This window comes from Mustela nivalis, assembly GCF_964662115.1.
Source record: "Mustela nivalis genome assembly, chromosome: 8".
NCBI classification, from domain to species: domain Eukaryota; kingdom Metazoa; phylum Chordata; class Mammalia; order Carnivora; family Mustelidae; genus Mustela; species Mustela nivalis.
In genome coordinates, this window is record NC_139027.1 from 75,768,369 (window position 1) to 75,785,669 (window position 17,301).

The 17,301-nt window shown below is 37.2% G+C and overlaps 1 protein-coding gene across 10 annotated transcripts in view; it reads left to right on the forward strand.

The window, feature by feature from the left end:
* The window catches only part of DYNC2LI1 (dynein cytoplasmic 2 light intermediate chain 1), a 68,322-nt gene that overhangs the window by 14,421 nt on the left and 36,600 nt on the right, over positions 1-17,301 (forward strand). For 8 of the 10 annotated variants that reach the window (XR_014315994.1, XR_014315995.1, XR_014315996.1 and 5 more), the window contains exons 3-10: positions 249-283; positions 2,651-2,720; positions 4,787-4,875; positions 9,548-9,734; positions 10,659-10,727; positions 11,346-11,423; positions 15,389-15,465; positions 16,065-16,135. Coding sequence is in view for 5 of the 10 variants with exons in the window: in XM_082746957.1 (XP_082603083.1) it covers positions 249-283; positions 2,651-2,720; positions 4,787-4,875; positions 9,548-9,734; positions 10,659-10,727; positions 11,346-11,423; positions 15,389-15,465; positions 16,065-16,135 (676 nt within the window). In the remaining 5 variants the exon portion in view is untranslated. The remainder of the gene's footprint in view (positions 1-248; positions 284-2,650; positions 2,721-4,786; positions 4,876-9,547; positions 9,735-10,658; positions 10,728-11,345; positions 11,424-15,388; positions 15,466-16,064; positions 16,136-17,301) is intronic. The other 2 variants (XM_082746960.1, XM_082746958.1) reach the window with 1 other exon arrangement.

Genomic DNA, 17,301 nt, shown 5'->3' on the forward strand with positions numbered 1-17,301 from the left:
ATTTGCTAGTATTTGTCATCTGCAGGACTTTATAATTATAATAATAGCAGTGTAGTTACACTGTGATGGAAAGTTGACAGTTAACTTTTTCCACTTATCAAACTTAGGAACAATTCTGAAAGTTTCTAGTTTCCAGGTAATTTATCATTCAAGTGATTAAAATCTATTTTTGGCCACAATTATGAACAATAACAAAATTTTACATGTGGATGACATTAACAGAGTATTCTTTCTTCTTTAATTTCTAGGGAAAGACTACTATTATTCTAAGGTGTCTTGACAGGTAAGTGTTATGTTAACCTTTAGACTACATTTTCTGTTTATTCTAGTTGTACAGGGCACGTTAGATTCTAAAAGGCATATGGAAGGAGAACAATTTTGAGGCCCAAATAGTATTAATTCTTAGTGAATTCTTAATATGGTCTTTAAGAGCTTCTTTAAAGACAAAAACAACAATAAGCAAATAAAATGTATATACATATTTTTTGGTATATATACACACATATACATATATATAAATGTGCAATTTGTAGATATAAACACACACAGGATTAGTGTTGAATTTTCCTATTTGGGGAATAAATGAACATAACTGTGATACTACTTACCTGCTTTTTGGCTGTGCTACTCTGATACTTGGTTTATTATTTTACCTAGCCCATGATTATTGAACATTAATTCTAATCTTTAAATTGCCCATGGAAGCATTTTTGAAGCACAATGTTGGTCTTCAAACTGTACCTTTTACCATGTGTTTTTTATACTTCCTAACCTTCTGTATGGCCATCAGATTAAGATTTGGGTTTATGATCAGTGGGCATTGCAGGAAATGAGAAGTAAAGTCTTCAACTGATTTTGGAAGAGATCCCTTCATTCTAATACCTATGTCTTAAAACTTCTCCAAAAACATCAACATAGATGGAATTTTCTCTTAAGGTTACATTAAAGAAACATCATCCATTTGAAAAATAAAGAATTCAAATAATAGAATCCTGACTTTGTGTAATTTCCTTTCACCAACAGAATTGTTTCTTGGAAGAACCATCCATACTGACACCTGTATCATCTTTCCATCCCCAGGAATGATGGCTCTTTCTAGACCATATGTGTTTCTTTTTACAAATAAGTTGTCTGACACAATATCAGCTTAGGCTGAAATATGACACTAAACTGAATTTCAGTTCCTTGGTAGTCTACTTAGAAAAAAAGACAGTTCTGCCTATTATATGCTAAATACCAGAGCTTATAAATTTTGTCTTAAAAGTGGCAGTCTGTTTTGTAAAAGAAAATTGGTAACTTTTAGGAAATACAACCGAGGGGCGCCTTGGGTGGCTTAGTGGGTTAAGCCTCTGGCTTCAACTCAAGTCATGATCCCAGAGTCCTGGGATGGAGCCCCGCATCGGGCTCTCTGCTCAGCAGGTAGCCTGCTTCCTCCTCTCTCTGCCTGCTTCTCTGCCTGCTTGTAATCTCTCTCCCTGTCTAATTAATTAACTAATTAATTAATTTTTAAAAAGGAAATACAACCGAACATTTTACTATATATGTATCAAAAAAAGATATATGTAGGGATGATATGCAAAGTACCTAATAAAGATAAATATATAAATCACAAATTTAAAAAGGATTTCTCTTTGTTCTCCAAATTAAAAAAGATATATACCAATACTGTTCACCCTTAAAAAGGAAGAAAGTTCTGATGCATGCTACAGCATAGGTGAACCTTGAGACCATTATACTAGGTGAAATAAGTCACAAAAAGACAAATACTGTATGATTCCACTTCTGTGAGGCGTCTCAGAGCAGTCACATTCACAGAAGCAGAAGGTAGAATGGGAATGGTATTTGCCAGGGTCTGGAGCGGGAGGGGAAAATAGTGAGTTATTGTTTAATGGGTATACAGTTTCAGTTTTGTAAGATGAAGAAGGCCGAGAGTTTGTGCAGCAGTGTGAATACACTTAACATTACTGATCTGTACACGTAAAAATGGTTAAGAAGTAAGTTTATCTTATGTGTTTTTCACTACAATAAGAAATGAAATCAGTAAATAAGTAGATATATTCTATAAAACTGCTTACCAAGCAGTATTAGCTGCTGTGCCAGTAATTCGTCAATTCATTTGTCTGTTTTTAGGACTTGATGTAATTTGTTAGTTTGCAGCTCTCACTAGTTAAATGATGTCTGTGTTTGAGTCATGAGTTCAGATAGAGAAGTACATTAAATCTTCCATTGATGTCTTCAGTGAATCGATAATCATTCGATTCCCAGCTCCCCACGTCAGGGCCAAGCACACATCTGGTTTCTGCGCTTCCCCTGTGACCCGAATGCCGAGAGCTGTGTCCTGACATGGCGCCTGCCCTGGGCAGCCACACCACCTTCTCTGCTTGCCCTGACAGAGCCCGTGAGGGCTACCGCGTTGTGCACGTACCATTTTTCGTCTCTGCAGCTGTGAATAAAATCCTCGAAGATGGTTTTGTGAAGGCTTGTTTATTTTTTATATAAAATTTTTAGCAGCTTTACCTCAGTGCTATTCCACAAATTAACTTCTCTCCCTAATAGAACAAGTTTTTAAGAGGAAGCAAAAATGAATTGGGTAAAATAGGTTAGCATAAGGGAACACATGATGGTAACACTGTCTGTCTTTATCATGCAGGGATGAGCCACCAAAACCAACATTAGCTTTGGAATATACATATGGAAGAAGAGCAAAAGGGCATAATATAGTGAGTGGTTTTTTAAGTGATATTGCTGTGCCTGTAGATGGAGAATTAATAATGCCAACTTTGTTTTAGATTTTTGTCTTATCTATAATCAGTAAACATAGCCAGTTGTACATTTCATCGCTATGTGCTTTTAGACTTCAAATGCACCTTTGCAGATGTGAAGCCAACCCAAACTGTGAAAATAATTTAGCCTTCTTCTGGGTTGTGCCTTAGAATGCTGGAGTAAGTTTCCCTTGTAACTTTTTTGTACAGTTTTTGGACACATTATATTAATTGTGTTAATGTGACTTTTTCTTCTTTAAAGTGGGAATAATATTGTTACATCCTGTCACCCCCAAAAATCTGCTAAAAATACGAGTTTGACCTGTAGAATATTTTTTAAAATATGTTATTCAAGATCCAAATTATTAGCATTTTTACAAGTATATCTTGAAGTTAGTAAAACTACTTGAGACCTAAGGCCATAATTGGTTACAATCCTATTTTCACTTGTTTCGACTCAAAGGAAAGTTGGAGATTAGTTAGGACAGGAGAGTTTATGGCATATGTTAGAAGGATAAAAAAAATTCTGAAATAGAATCCTCATGTGGAGTTCTCCCATTAAAAAAGGTCATTTCTGGGGCGCCTGGGTGGCTCAGTGGGTTAAGCCGCTGCCTTCGGCTCAGGTCATGATCTCAGGGTCCTGGGATCGAGTCCCGCGTCGGGTTCTCTGCTCAGCGGAGAGCCTGCTTCCCTTCCTCTCTCTCTGCCTGCCTCTCTGCCTACTTGTGATCTCTCTCTGTCAAATAAATAAATAAAATATTAAAAAAAAATGTTTAAAAAAGGTCATTTCTTAGAGTTAGGCGTATGGAAGCACAATCATACTGCGCTTCTCCCATAAGAGACAAATTCTTACAGATTGATCTAGTCCAAATGTTAGATCATTAGTTAAAACTGCCTGTTGCTAGATTTGCCAGTGAAGATTGGTTATTAAGACTGTGATATTAAAAAGAAAAGAAACAACATAATATAGTGAGATGTGGGAAAACCTTCTTTTTGTGACTCACATGAATTTTAATATGAACGAAGACAGAGAAATGGGATTATCATTTTCATTGGAAACTTTGAAATAACTTTCATAGCTTCACTTTTGAGAAGAGCTCTAAAAACTTCCCTTGGTCAAATTGTGATTCAAGGGAGATTTTGCAGTGAAAAATTATTTCCCCCATAAACATTAGTGATTAATATATTAACAGCAAATATTCAAATATCAATAGCAAAACAATCTTAGTGATTATGAGATGATAATTTGTCAAAAATACTCACCTAAAGCGTGCTTTTTAAAAATTAAAAAAAATTTTTTTTATTAATGTATAATGTATTATTAGCCCCAGGGGTACAGGTCTGTGAATCGTCAGGCTTACACACTTCACAGCACTCACCATAGCACATATCTTCCCCAGTGTCCATAACCCAGCCACCCTCTCTAAAACTTGCTTTAACGACTGTCTCTTCCAGGTTAATGGCAATAGATATATGAAAACTCATGTGACTTTCTTTTTCCCCTAAACTTTGTGTTGGCAAGTTGGGCTTTTCCATATTCGTTTTGGAAGATTGAATGTCTTTCTCAAATTTAATGTTTCTTAAGAGTTCCAAATGGAAGCAGTGTGTCTGCTCCTCACACAGACATGGTATCCCAAAGTCTCCTGAGCAACCAGGAGGAAGCAGAGAAGCCATTAGTTAGTAGTCAAAGACGGTTGTCACGGAATAGATGCTCTTACTCCCGAGCTGCATGGCTGCCTCACTGTTAAAATCCCCCAGTGCTTAGGAGTCCTTTGAAAGGGAATTAGTTTTTCTGTCTCTTCTTGTTCTCCACCTACCATGTTAAGGTTTCATCCTTGTTTTTTTGGAATAGATGTCTCAGTGCATTTTGGGAAGAGAAAGAGGGAAGCTTTGAATGCCAAGAAAAGGTTTATTGAGGACTGCAATATTTTGTATCCATAATTATTACTAGCTGATGCTACGAACTTAAGTAGTATTGAAAAATAAAATAATAATAATAACATGAAAAATACCTGTTTTTTCAGCCGAAAGATATTGCTCACTTCTGGGAACTAGGTGGAGGCACGTCTTTATTGGACTTAATCAGCATCCCCATCACAAGTGATACCTTACGGTAAGTGAGCCCAACCCAGGAACAGTTGTTCGTCACGTACCCAGTAGTGTCCAGGAATGAATATGCCTGGGCTGTTGGGAGTCAGAATTTGAGGGGGCAGTTTTATGTTGCTGAAGGGTTACACTCCCTTCCTTTCTGTGCTCTTCAGGTGTCGTGCTTTTCCAAGAGATGTTTAAAAAAAGCAGGGTTTGGTTTGTGCTGACAGCTGGCATTCCAACTGGTAACATATTTTGTAAGCCTGCAAGCAAACAAACAAGATATGTCAAATAAGTCAAATAACACTTGAGCAATGAATTCACTTGGCAAACATAAATTTAAAAACCTTGGTTCTTTTGAGTACCCGCCCAAGTGTGAGCTAATTCAGCCCTGTGCATTTTCTTCAGCTGGATATTTAAATCTACCTTCGAATTTAATGCTAATTAGTACCCCAGAAGCTTTACCCAAGGGAACAGTGACTTAGAGGAGGGACAGAGTCTCTCTATTTGCTGACCTTAAATAGGAACTTGAGGAAAACCTCAAACTCTTTGGTTGTGTTCCCTGACAATGACTCCCACATGTTGGCCAAATCAGACATGGAAAATTGTGACATTTCTCGCAGTGTTCCTGGGAATACGTCTTAGCCAAGGAAAACATGCATTTTTAAATCTGAAATATCTTACTCTTGTCAGAGTTAACAGAAACCATTGCTGCTGCCTGGACCAGATACAAAGGGCTTGACAGTTACTTGTTACATTTCAGCTGTTAAGATCTTTAGGGTATGGACTGATTTCTCTTGAACAGAACAATTGTTTTTCCATAAGCTAGCTGTTTGCTGATAATGTTGGCTTTATTTGTCCAGTGTTATTTCCTTCTTTTAAAGAAATTTCATTAGCTGTCTTTTACTTGTTATAAAAGTAGCATATGCTCATATGCTCATGTAGAGATCTTGGGAAAACACTGAAAGGTAGGAAGAAGGTAAGAGTACCCATAATCACCTGAAAATAACTCTTGTTAACATGCCAAGGTATTTCTTTCAGTGTCCTCAGCCTTTATAAATGTACTTTGTACAGTTTAGGGATGTTTTCTATGTGTGTTTAGATCTTGCTTTTTCACGTTTAACCACCATTTCCCCCTGACATTATGTTTCAGCAACATGGAATTTTACCGCTATATAGATTTTCATTTGTCCTCCTTTAACAGAGACAAATCATGGAGGGTCCCCTGGGAATAAGGGCCACTCCTATTGGTGTGGTTGAGAGAAGGCAGGACGGGAGAGATGCTGAGGAACCAGAGCTGCCAGGCATTGTGGCCTGAGGTGGAAAGAAGAGCAAATGGCTGGGAGCTGCTCTTACTGGGCTGGGAGCTGGCTCCAGTTCTGGCCATGACTCTGCTGCCATCACCCTGTCAAATGATCTCACTCCCCTCCTCTGGCCCAAGAGGCTCCAGGCCTGATGGTCTTGTGGAAATTCTGCTTTCTGCAGGAAGCCACATTCTCCCACAGCTTCTTTAATGTCTCACTTTGTGAGTTCTTGGGTCTTCGTTCCCTGGAAGCCCAGGGCAGCCGTGGCTTGCTTTACGAGGGGAGGTCAGGGTTCTGATAAACACACAGAAGGGAAGCTGGAGGCCTGCATCCAAAGTAGTTTGCTGAGTGCTTAAGGAATTCATGAAAAACATTTCACGCCTAATGTTGTTGCAGATCTTAGAGTGTTTTGTGACTGGAATCAATTTGACACATAATTAATTTCCTTGTGTTGGACAAAGCCCAGCAACTTGTGAAAAATAATATTGCCAAATGCTATTAGATACTGTTTATCTTTCATACAATGATTATAAGTGCATTAAACAGACTTTACATAATTTGTAATGGAGCATTTCCTGTGGTTTCATTCCCTGTTTAAAGAGGTGGTTGTGTTTAAAAAAAAAAAAAAAAAAAGTTTGTTTTTTTTTAATAGGAGATCATGCCATTTGAGACAACATGGATGGGCCTACAGGGTACTGTGCTACATGAAATAAGTAAGAATGAGAAAGACAGATACCAGGGGTGCCTGGTTGGCTCAGTGGGTTAAAGCCTCTCTCTTCGGCTTGGGTCATGATCTCAGGGTCCTGGGATCGAGCCCCGCATCGGGCTCTCTGCTCAGCAGGGAGCCTGCTTCCTCCCCTCTCTCTGCCTGCCTCTCTGCCTACTTGTGATCTCTGTCTGTCAAATAAATAAATAAAATCTAAAAAAAAAAAAAAAAAAAAAAAAAAGAAAGACAGATACCATAGGAATCCACTTATAAATGGAATCTAAAAAAAAAGAAACCAAAAGCAGAATCAGACACGTAAATACAGAGAGCACACTGATGGCTGCCGGAGGGAGGGGGTGAAGGGATGCGCACAGTGCATGAAGGGGAGCGGGAGACACAGGCTTCTGGTTATGAGTAAGTCACAGGGATAAGAGGCATAGCATAAGGAATACAGTCAGTGATATCGTAATAGTGATGTAATGGGACAGACGGCAGCCACACTCACAGTGGGGACAGCATCGTGTATAAACTTGTCAATCACTAAGTTATACACCTGAAACTAATGTGACAGTCTGTCAACTATACTCAAAAATTATTTTGCTGTTATTTGCTATGAAGGAAAAATAACACAGGTGTGTACAGTGCAATGGAAATACAAACTTTAATTTTGGAAAAAGGTTGAGTATTCTGTTATGTTTTCACCTCAAGTTACTTTTTATTTGGAAAAATAATAGATTTTTGGTTACATAACATTTTACCACAGTAAAAAAAGTAAAACCATAATCAGTGTGTTTTTTAAACAACCATACTAACCCCCTACAATAAATTTAATTTCTTATAAAGATATATATTATTTATTATTATAGTCAAGTAAAGCTATTATGGGTTTATTAAAATGATGTAGATCTGATTAGCTATACAACTTAATGACGTGCTGATTTTATAGCAAACCTTGATAATTACTGTATAAAAGACTATTTTCTGAAGTTAGACCTATAGTATAGAATTTAGTTACTGTTTCGCTTGAATTACACAAAATAGCTGGTTTTTCTCTAACCAAAAGAACTGATATAATTATAAAATGACTAACATGTATTTGTAATTCCTTGCTATATCTAACAGAATGGTTGCCCTGTTGATCAGGGGGAACATACTGGCTTGTGATTATGGCTCTTCATACTTACTATGACCATGTTCTGAAATACTCCTTTTGTTTTTTGTTTTGATAAAATGTCCTCACATTTTATCCCTTGCCACTTTTAAGTGTACATGTATCTACTCCTTGTGCAGCCATCACCACTATCTCCAGATTTTTTTTCATTCTTCCCAACTTCCATTCTCTGTCCCCATGAAACACTGATTCCCTACAGTCCCCTTCCCGGGCCCTTGGCAGCCACCTTCATACGAACTATGAATTTCTGTGAATCCGACTACTCTAGGGCTCTCCTGTTCATGAAGTGGTGCGGTACTTGTCCTTTGAGTCTGGCTTCTTTCACGCCACAGAATGTCTTCAGGTTCACCCGTGTGAGAATTTCCTTCCATTGGTATTCTGCTGGGTGGATATACTGCATTTTGTTGAAGAATTCAGCCATGGATGGGTATTTGGGTCATTCCCACCTTTTGGCTATTGTGAATAGTGCTGCCATGAGCGTTAGTGTAGAGATACGTGTTCGAGTCCCTGATCTCAAATACTCCTGGAAGTGGAATTGCTGGATCATATGGTAATTGCTTAATTTTTTGAGGAACCAGCATACTGTTTAACACAGGAGGAATTTCACATTTTACATTCTCCCCAGCAATGCTCAAGGATTCTGATTTCTCTGTTTTCTTACCAGCACTTGTTATTGGTGTTTTGTTCTGTTTTTGTCTTACCATAGCTATCCTAAGGAGTATGTTAGTAATCCTTATGTTACTGTAAGGATTAGGGATATTGGGCATCTTTTCATATATTAATGGCCGTTTGTAGATCTTCTTGGGAGAAATGTCTGTTGGTGTCTTTTGCCCATTTTTTTGTGGGTTTGTTGTTGATGAGTTTGATTTGTTTGACAGGAACACGAGTACACATTCATGTGATGATGGCAGTGGTGTGCATGGTCACCAGGGGTGTGCATTCAGAGAGGCCCCATCGTAGATCAGGACGTGTGGCTCTGGATCTACGGCTCTACAGTTTACTAGTTCTATAAATCTGCGCCTCGGACTTCTAATCCATATGATGGGCATCATAACATCTTCTCGGAAGGGTTGTTGCAAAGATTTAGTAAAGGAGATAGTCCCCTGCCTGGGGCCATCCGTACATCTGTTCTCTGTGACCTAATTGTCATGTTGTTGCTTGTGCTCTCATTCTTTGTTTCCATTCTCTAGAGGACACAGTAAAATTGGATTGGATCATCACATTGTTGGACCTGATCACTTGCAGATTATTTGAATTGGATTATTATTAGTACAAACAAAACCTTCAGTGCCACTGTTGGTTATAACACTTAAATATCACTAGAGTAAATTGCTGGAATAAATAAGGCTATAACTTTGGGCTGTCTCTGTGTGTGTTTTGTCTTAGAAAAGTGCTAAATGTTTTGTTTGATCTTTAAGCGATAGTGTTATTCTTAGAGAATAAATTTCATTATAATAAAGTTTCAAGACTGTAATTACTTTGAGTCTTTTTTAAGAAATGTTTTTATTTTTTTTAGGACATTTTCTCTTGTTCTTGTTTTGGATCTTTCGAAACCTAATGACCTTTGGCCCACCATGGAAAATCTGTTGCAAGCCACAAAAAGCCATGTGGATAAAATGATAATGAAACTGGGCAAGACCAATTCTAAAGCAGCTTCTGAAATGAGACAGAAGATATGGAGTAATATGCAGAAGGACCATCCAGTGAGTTACTGTTGGGATTATTCCCGGAATCCTTAGGCCCATACATAGTTAAAGATAACATCACAAACAGCTTCCTTAGATTTTTATGCATGATTTGAAATTCATTTGATGTAGATGAACTTGTTCACTGGAAAATTATAGCAATTTAATAAAACCTCAGTGAGAGAAAAACAAGGAAAATGATTTCTCATGTCTTCTTGTTAGACATTCACTGTGATTGTTATGGCATATTATACCAATCAAAAGAAATAGAGTTTTGAAGTAGTAGTTTGATATTGATTTTATAACCTCTGTAAAATGAAGATAAAAAACGGACTGTACAAAAGTCACCTGGCAAAGAGCAGATGAAGCTACAAGTTTAAGCAGTGAGTAGAGTTTTCACAGCCTTCATTGTCACTCTGTACTTTACATTCATTTAGTGTCTGTCATATATTCAATATCTTTTGATTATCTGACAACTAACTAAATTGAAAAGTTGCAGCGATGGTAACACAGGTCTTTCAGTACAACCATGAATATTATTTTCTAGAAAACCTGCAGCACTATCTTACGTTGCCCAGCTTTATAGGGAATATGAGGATGAAACTGATAGTTTATGGTTTCCATCCGTGCAGTGTAAATGCTACTGCAACAAAAGCTAATACCAAATAGTAAATAATAAAAACAGGCCGATGACATGTTATTTAAGAAAATGGGACAGAATATAACAAATAAATAAATATGGTAATTTAGGAATTGCCATTTCTTGTTTTATTCTTGAGGTATATAATTTAGCAAGTGAAAGTTAAAAATTCAGACAACCTCTATGTCAAGCCAAATCAACATTTCTAAAAAGACTAAAATGGTATATTTTTAGAAGTAAATAGAATTTTCTGAATACATAGTACTAAGCAATTTATAATAATCAATAAAATATGTTAACAGGATCGTGAATTAATCGACCCATTTCTAATACCTCTGGTCATAATTGGAAGTAAATACGATATTTTTCAGGTAAGCTTTTCCACTTCTAGTTAAGGTGGTGGTTTATGCTTACCCAGGCTTTATGGTAGAGGAACAAAAATTATAGTGATATGAGAAAAATGACTCTGTGAGGGAGAAATCAAGGAGTCACACATCTTAAGGATTTTGGAAAAGAAGACATAGTGGGGAAAGAAAATATGTAAAGAACAATACATACAGTGGAGTGGGGATAAGGCAGTCAGGGGGGATGGGTGGATTGAGAAACTGAATCTTTCACTGAGTCACTGAGGGATAGGGCTGATTTCCTAACTTTCAAATTGAAGAAAGTGGAAAATTGGTTTCTTCTTATCTTTGCTTGTCAGAGAATCCCTAGGGTATTCCACACTGTAAAATGTGTGCTCATATCTAAATTCTATTGAGCTAAGTGTTTAAACAAGAAAAGATCTGATAGCTATAGTTCTAGAAGGCTGCAGCTACTGTTCAACTCTCTATAGGAACAAATATCAGGGTAATGGAGTCCTACTCCTCAGGGTATGTTCCAAAAAAAAAAAAAATCATATATTTCTATACTTGATAATTTTCACCTTCCTGCTACAAGAATTTAATTTTCTCAACTTGCTTTTTCTTTTTAAAAACCTATTTCTTCAGGATTTTGACTCTGAGAAGAGGAAGGTTATATGCAAGACCCTTCGATTTGTTGCACATTATTATGGAGCATCGTTAATGGTTCGTACATTTCTTATACTTTGGCTTGAGTGTGGGCAGCATCAAACTTAGAAAGATTAGCAATTTGATGCACAGTTGCAAATACTAATGTTTTTACTAGTACACATAGTCCCATCCTTCCCTTTCCTACTGCCTCCAAATCCTCTTGTTATAGAATGTTTGATAATGTATTTCTAGAACATACTCTGCTAGATGGCCAACCATGTCTTCAGAGCAATTGCTTATGTCCATAAACCCCGGTCAGAATCTCGGGCAGATTCTCTGCCGAACATGGAGCCTAATCTGGAGGGGCGCCTGGGTGGCTCAGTGAGTTAAAGCCTCTGCCTTCTGCTCAGATCATGATCCCAGGGTCCTGGGGTTGAGCCCCACATCAGGCTCTCTGCTTGGCGGGGAGTCTGCTTCTCCCCCCAACCCCTGCCTACTTGTGATCTCTGTCAAATAAATGAAGAAAATCTTAGGGGCACCTGGATGGCTCAGTGGGTTGAGCCTCTGCCTTTGGCTCGGGTCATGGTCTCAGGGTCCCAGGATCGAGCCCCACATCAGGCTCTCTGCTCAGCAGGGAGCCTACTTCCTCCCTCTCTCTGCCTGCCTCTCTGCCTACTTGTGATCTTTGTCTGTCAAATAAATAAATAAAATCCTTAAAAAAAAAAAAAAAAAGAATTAGAACCTGGGGGCCCCTGGGTGGCTTAGTTGGTTAAGCGGCTGCCTTTGGCTTAGGTCATGATCCCAGGGTCCTGAGATTGAGCCCCACATTAGGCTCCCTGCTCAGCGGAGAGCCTGCTTCTCCCTCTTCCTCTGCCTGCTGCTCTGTGTACTTGTGCTCTCTTTCTCTCTGCCGAATAAATAATAAAAGTCTTAAAAAAAAAAAAAAAAGAATTAGAATCTGTCTTCTCCTAAGAGAAAAGAGAAAAAAAACCCTTTAACAATGTGTTCTTTTTTTAAACTTCAAAACAGAACAAAACACTGTTTTGTGTTAGGGGTTAAAACCATGAACTTGAGAGTCATGCTGCCTGGGTTCAAATGTCAGGACAGCCATTTATCAGATGAATGATCTCAGGCCATGTCATCTCACTCAAGCCCCAATCTCCTCCAGGGTAAAATGGACAAAACCCAGTGCCTTCTTCATAGGGTTGTTGTGAAAGTAAGTGAGAGAGTAAGGTGATGTGCTCACCACAGGGCCTGAAACAGTATTCCTTAGTAAATGTTGCTTATTATAATAACTGTTACCCTTACCTTCCATAGCAGGAATAAGGGATTAAGGGTATTCTTTAATGCAATAAGATATAAAAGCACTTTAATTTAAAAGAAATACTATCTTCCCATTTGAATGGTTTCTTTTTCCTGGTACATTAAGTGCTCGGAGGAAGCTGGAGACAACACGGTCTATCCCTGGCCTTCATGGCTAGGATATTATGACTAAAACTGATGAATATGATCTATATTTAAAATTTTTATACTTCTGAAGACTCCAAATTGCATTGTGTATTTTTCTAAAAATCAATACCTTTTATGTTTATACTCTATCTCTTTGTATATTAAATTGACAGAGTGCTTTGGAAATACTTTTTTTTTAACTGTTTCAAAGAGATATGGGGAGTTTAAAATGAATGTATCTAGAATACAGAAGCAAAGACCATGGATCTTGTAGTTTCTTATTTTTACTATAAGATAGTTCTGGTTGCTTAGCAGAGGGAACACTCTATCTTTTTAGGAACAGATCACATTCATGACCAGTTGGAATCTAGTCTAGTGAACAAATATTAGATCAGCCCAGGCCTCAGCATGTCTAGAAGGTCCTACGAGATCAGGGTCTTCTAGGGAATGGATTTGAGAAAAGCTTCATCTCAGCTTTCAGCAAGCTAGAGGGATGAGAGGTTGGGTTAGAGGAGCCCTTCTGGACCAGGAGAACCATAACGATTGTATAGCTTCCCAGACCAGGAAGAGAGTTACAAAGCCCCCTCCTTCCATTTGACTTCTCGTCTTCCCCACCCTCCCATTCAAGAGAATCCGTTTGGTGCTGCTTGAAAAGATAGATGGATACTCAACAGTTATTTTTTTAGCCCTTTAGTTGATCCTTTCTAATTTGGTCAAGAAGATGGACTCACCATTATGAGTTAATAAAAATTTAAAAATAGAAAGACATGGATAGGGGTCCCTGGGTGGCTTAGTTAAGTGTCTGCCTTCTCCTCAGGTCATGGTCCCAGCATCCCGAGATTGAGCTCCACGTTGGGCTCTCTGCTCAGCAGGAAGCCTCCTTCTCCCTCTGCCTCTACCTGCTGCTCCCCCTGTTTGTGCTCCATCAAATAAATAAATAAAATCTTTAAACAAAAAAAGAAAAAACATTGATAAGTAGGACCAGATTCAGTGGAGATCTGCCAGGATGGTATGAGACTTAAAAATGTGATGTGTGGGGGCGTCTGGGTGGCTCAGTGGGTTGGGCCTCTGCCTTTGGCTCAGGTCATGATCTCAGAGTCCTGAGATCGAGCCCTGCATTGGGCTCTCTCCTCAGCAGGGAGCCTGCTTCCCCCCTTTCTCTGCCTGCTTCTCTGCCTACATATGATCTCTCTCTCTCTGTCAAATAAATAAATAAATGAAATCTTTTTTAAAAAATGTGATATATGAGGAGGAGTATAAAATTATGTTTTGTCATCAAGAATGTGATAATGCTCTTTAAATATTCAAAGGATAGGTATTAGAAGGAATCCAAAAGGATTAGGGATTAGATATTCTTTGCTCTCTCGGAGTCAAGAACAAGGAATCAGTGGAGCAGAGTTTATCTCAAAATAAGAAAGAACTTTCTAATACTACCATTATCTGAAAATGGAGTGAGTTGCTTTGGGAGATGATGGGTTTCCGTTGAGTTTATCCAAGCAGAAGCTCTATAGCTATTTGTGGAGGATGTTTCAAGGCAATTGATGTGACAGATTTGAGGTGGGGGGGGAGGTCGGAAAGTTTCTCATGTCCTCCCAGCCCTTCTGTGAAATGACATTTGTGATGAGGTATTTTCCTTTCCACATAGGAAACATAAATAATAATACTAATAAAGTTGTGTTTTAAAAATTTAGTTAGTTTTTTTTAATACTTTTAAGCCTCAAGTATTAAAAAATGTTTCAATTTTCAAAAGTCAGTGTATTAAATTTTATATATTCACGTGAGTAAATACTTTGCCTGGGATCCTGTCCTTAATCCAGAATGAATCTTACCCTGAAAACTGATTTCTTTGCCTTATAAAATTACTTTTCATTTTGCTGCAGGGTTGTTTTTCCCACTTTCGTACATCTTAGCCATTCTGATTTGGCTGATTAACTTCTGGTATTTCCAAAAATCAAATCAAATTTCCAAAAATCCAAAATCAAGTCTTAAAAGATCTGTAGGGTAAGCACATGTCCTGATGTTCACCTGAGGTCTCAGCTTAATTATTAATAATATCACCCGCTTTAATTCTCTGGAGTGTTCTGGTTATGGTCACCCTAGTTGCATACCACCCCTGAGAATGTTTAGTAGCTTCCTTTGCAGACTTAAGGGCAATTCTGAAGAGAAGTTAAAATATCTTTTTAATGAGTATCAGTATTGTTGAACTAGTCTGTAGTTTCCCTGCTGGCTTTTTGGAAGACAGTAATATGCCCGTGGATGGAAAAGTTGTTTATGATGTATACCTCCTATTTTCTACCAACCAGACTGTATTTTGAAAATAATTATGATCCATATGTGGGAGTAGCTGAAATGATTAGTACATACACATGTCCCTTCAGTATTGTGCACTCAGGAAGCTTGAAGAATGAGTTAAAACAAATTTATTGAGATTATTTTCCTTTTTTCAGGTTGCTGTCTGCTCTAACACAAGTGTGTGTTGGGCAAATAAATAATTCTGTCTGCAATTTGTACTTGTTCAGAGCCATATTGTATTTTACCTGTTTCTGTGATTTGAAAGCACAGCATATATTCTCCTGATTTTATTTTTTTAGTTTACCAGTAAATCAGAAGCTCTATTACTAAAAATACGTGGAGTTATCAACCAGTTAGCATTTGGCATTGACAAAAGGTACTGTTAAACTATACTTTTTGTATCTTTTTAATTTTTTTTGCCAATAATCTCATCTGATTATTGTTCTCAACTCATTATTGTTTCTTCGAAGAAAGTGTCCCCAGGTGGCTATTCTTAGAGAAATAATTCCATATTATTTCCTATTTCTTGTATTGTTTAAATATTATCTCAAATTGTACAACTAAAATGTTATATAACACTTAAGAGACTAGAATAAAATAGTAATATTACAGTTATTTCACTGATTTCTTCTAATTCTCTCATTTTAGTAGCTTTCCTTGTGTTACATTTTCTTATATTGATTAGGAACCGAACTGATCATTGTAGTATGTATATTTTTCTTAACATTGCTACTTTTCTTGGTTTTCATTTAAGGTAATTTGGGTCTGTCACTGTTTTTTCCCCTATAAAACTTTATTGATGCCAGACTTTTAGTTTTTGAAAAAGGTTAAGTAGATATTCACTCACTCATTTGGGGACAGTGCTCTCTCAGCAGTAGCTAGATATAAAACTTGGCTCTTGTATTTACAGTAGAGCATGGCAGGATATTCGATTGCTAAACTAAATTAGACTCTCTTTTCTTCTTACCCATGTAGCAAATCAATATGTGTGGATCAGAATAAACCACTGTTTATCACAGCAGGATTGGATTCTTTAAGTCAAATAGGTTGGTGAACTTATTAAGATTGTTCAGTCTTTTTTTAATTGCTTATTGATTTCATCCTAGCCTGTGTTCACTTCATCTCCAATATACCACCATTTCTGAGTTCATTATCATTGCTGTTATTTATGTATTTATTTGTATATACAGTATTGATGCAGCATGCATCACATTGACATATTTGTAATGGAAGGAATGTTGCCACATAAGAAACTGATTTTGGATCTCTCTTTCACTAGAAAATTTTGCATGTATTTCTTTTCCCTCACTGATTTCCTGGTACTTTTAAATTTTAGCTTGTGGGGTTAAAAGAAAACCAGAAACACAAGAGTGGTCGGGAAAGTGAAAGCTATATATTACAGGCCTTGATGAAAAAAGTGATGGACTAAACCAAAAAAGAACAGTTGTACTAATTATGTATGCTTTAATTCTTCATTATGAAAATAGTTTGCTTCAGATGATGGGATGTATTTCCTAAACTTACGGACATTTTAGGCTTGTGAGCAGAAAGAATTTGAAAGCTTTGTATAATCAAGCTCCTTATCTTCCCACAGAAACTACTTTCATTGTGGAGGTTTGGGGCCTAGCAACTCCTTCTACTCAGATGCTGACATAGTTTGGTTTTAATGCTCTAGTAGATAGTAGTTTTGTTCTTTATTTCTTATCCATAATTACTATTACATGCTAAAGTTGACTGGACTTCAAATGTAAATCTTTGTAATGAGATTATAGATTGAATTGGAATGAAAAGAGTAGAGGTTGTTAATGAGTGGTCACAAAGACTGGTTTTATGTTATAACTGTCATTAATACCAACTTAATTTCATTAGCTATGAGAATCACTGTGTGTACCGATAGATAATGCCCCTGAAAATAGCTGGAGGTCAAAAAGGAATGAGAATTAATGAATTTAAAAACCATGGAGCTTAGACCTCATCAAAATTAAAAACTTTTGCTCTTGATAGTCCATTTGAAAAGAATAAGAGGACATGCTACATGATGGGAGAAAATATTTTCAACTGCATATGTAACAAAGGACTATAGATATCTAGAATATATAAAGAACTTAACAGTAAAAACAAAATCCCATTAGAAAACAGCCAAAAGACAAGCATTTCACCAAGGATATACAAATGGCAAATAAGCATATGAAAAGATGTTTAATATCTTTAA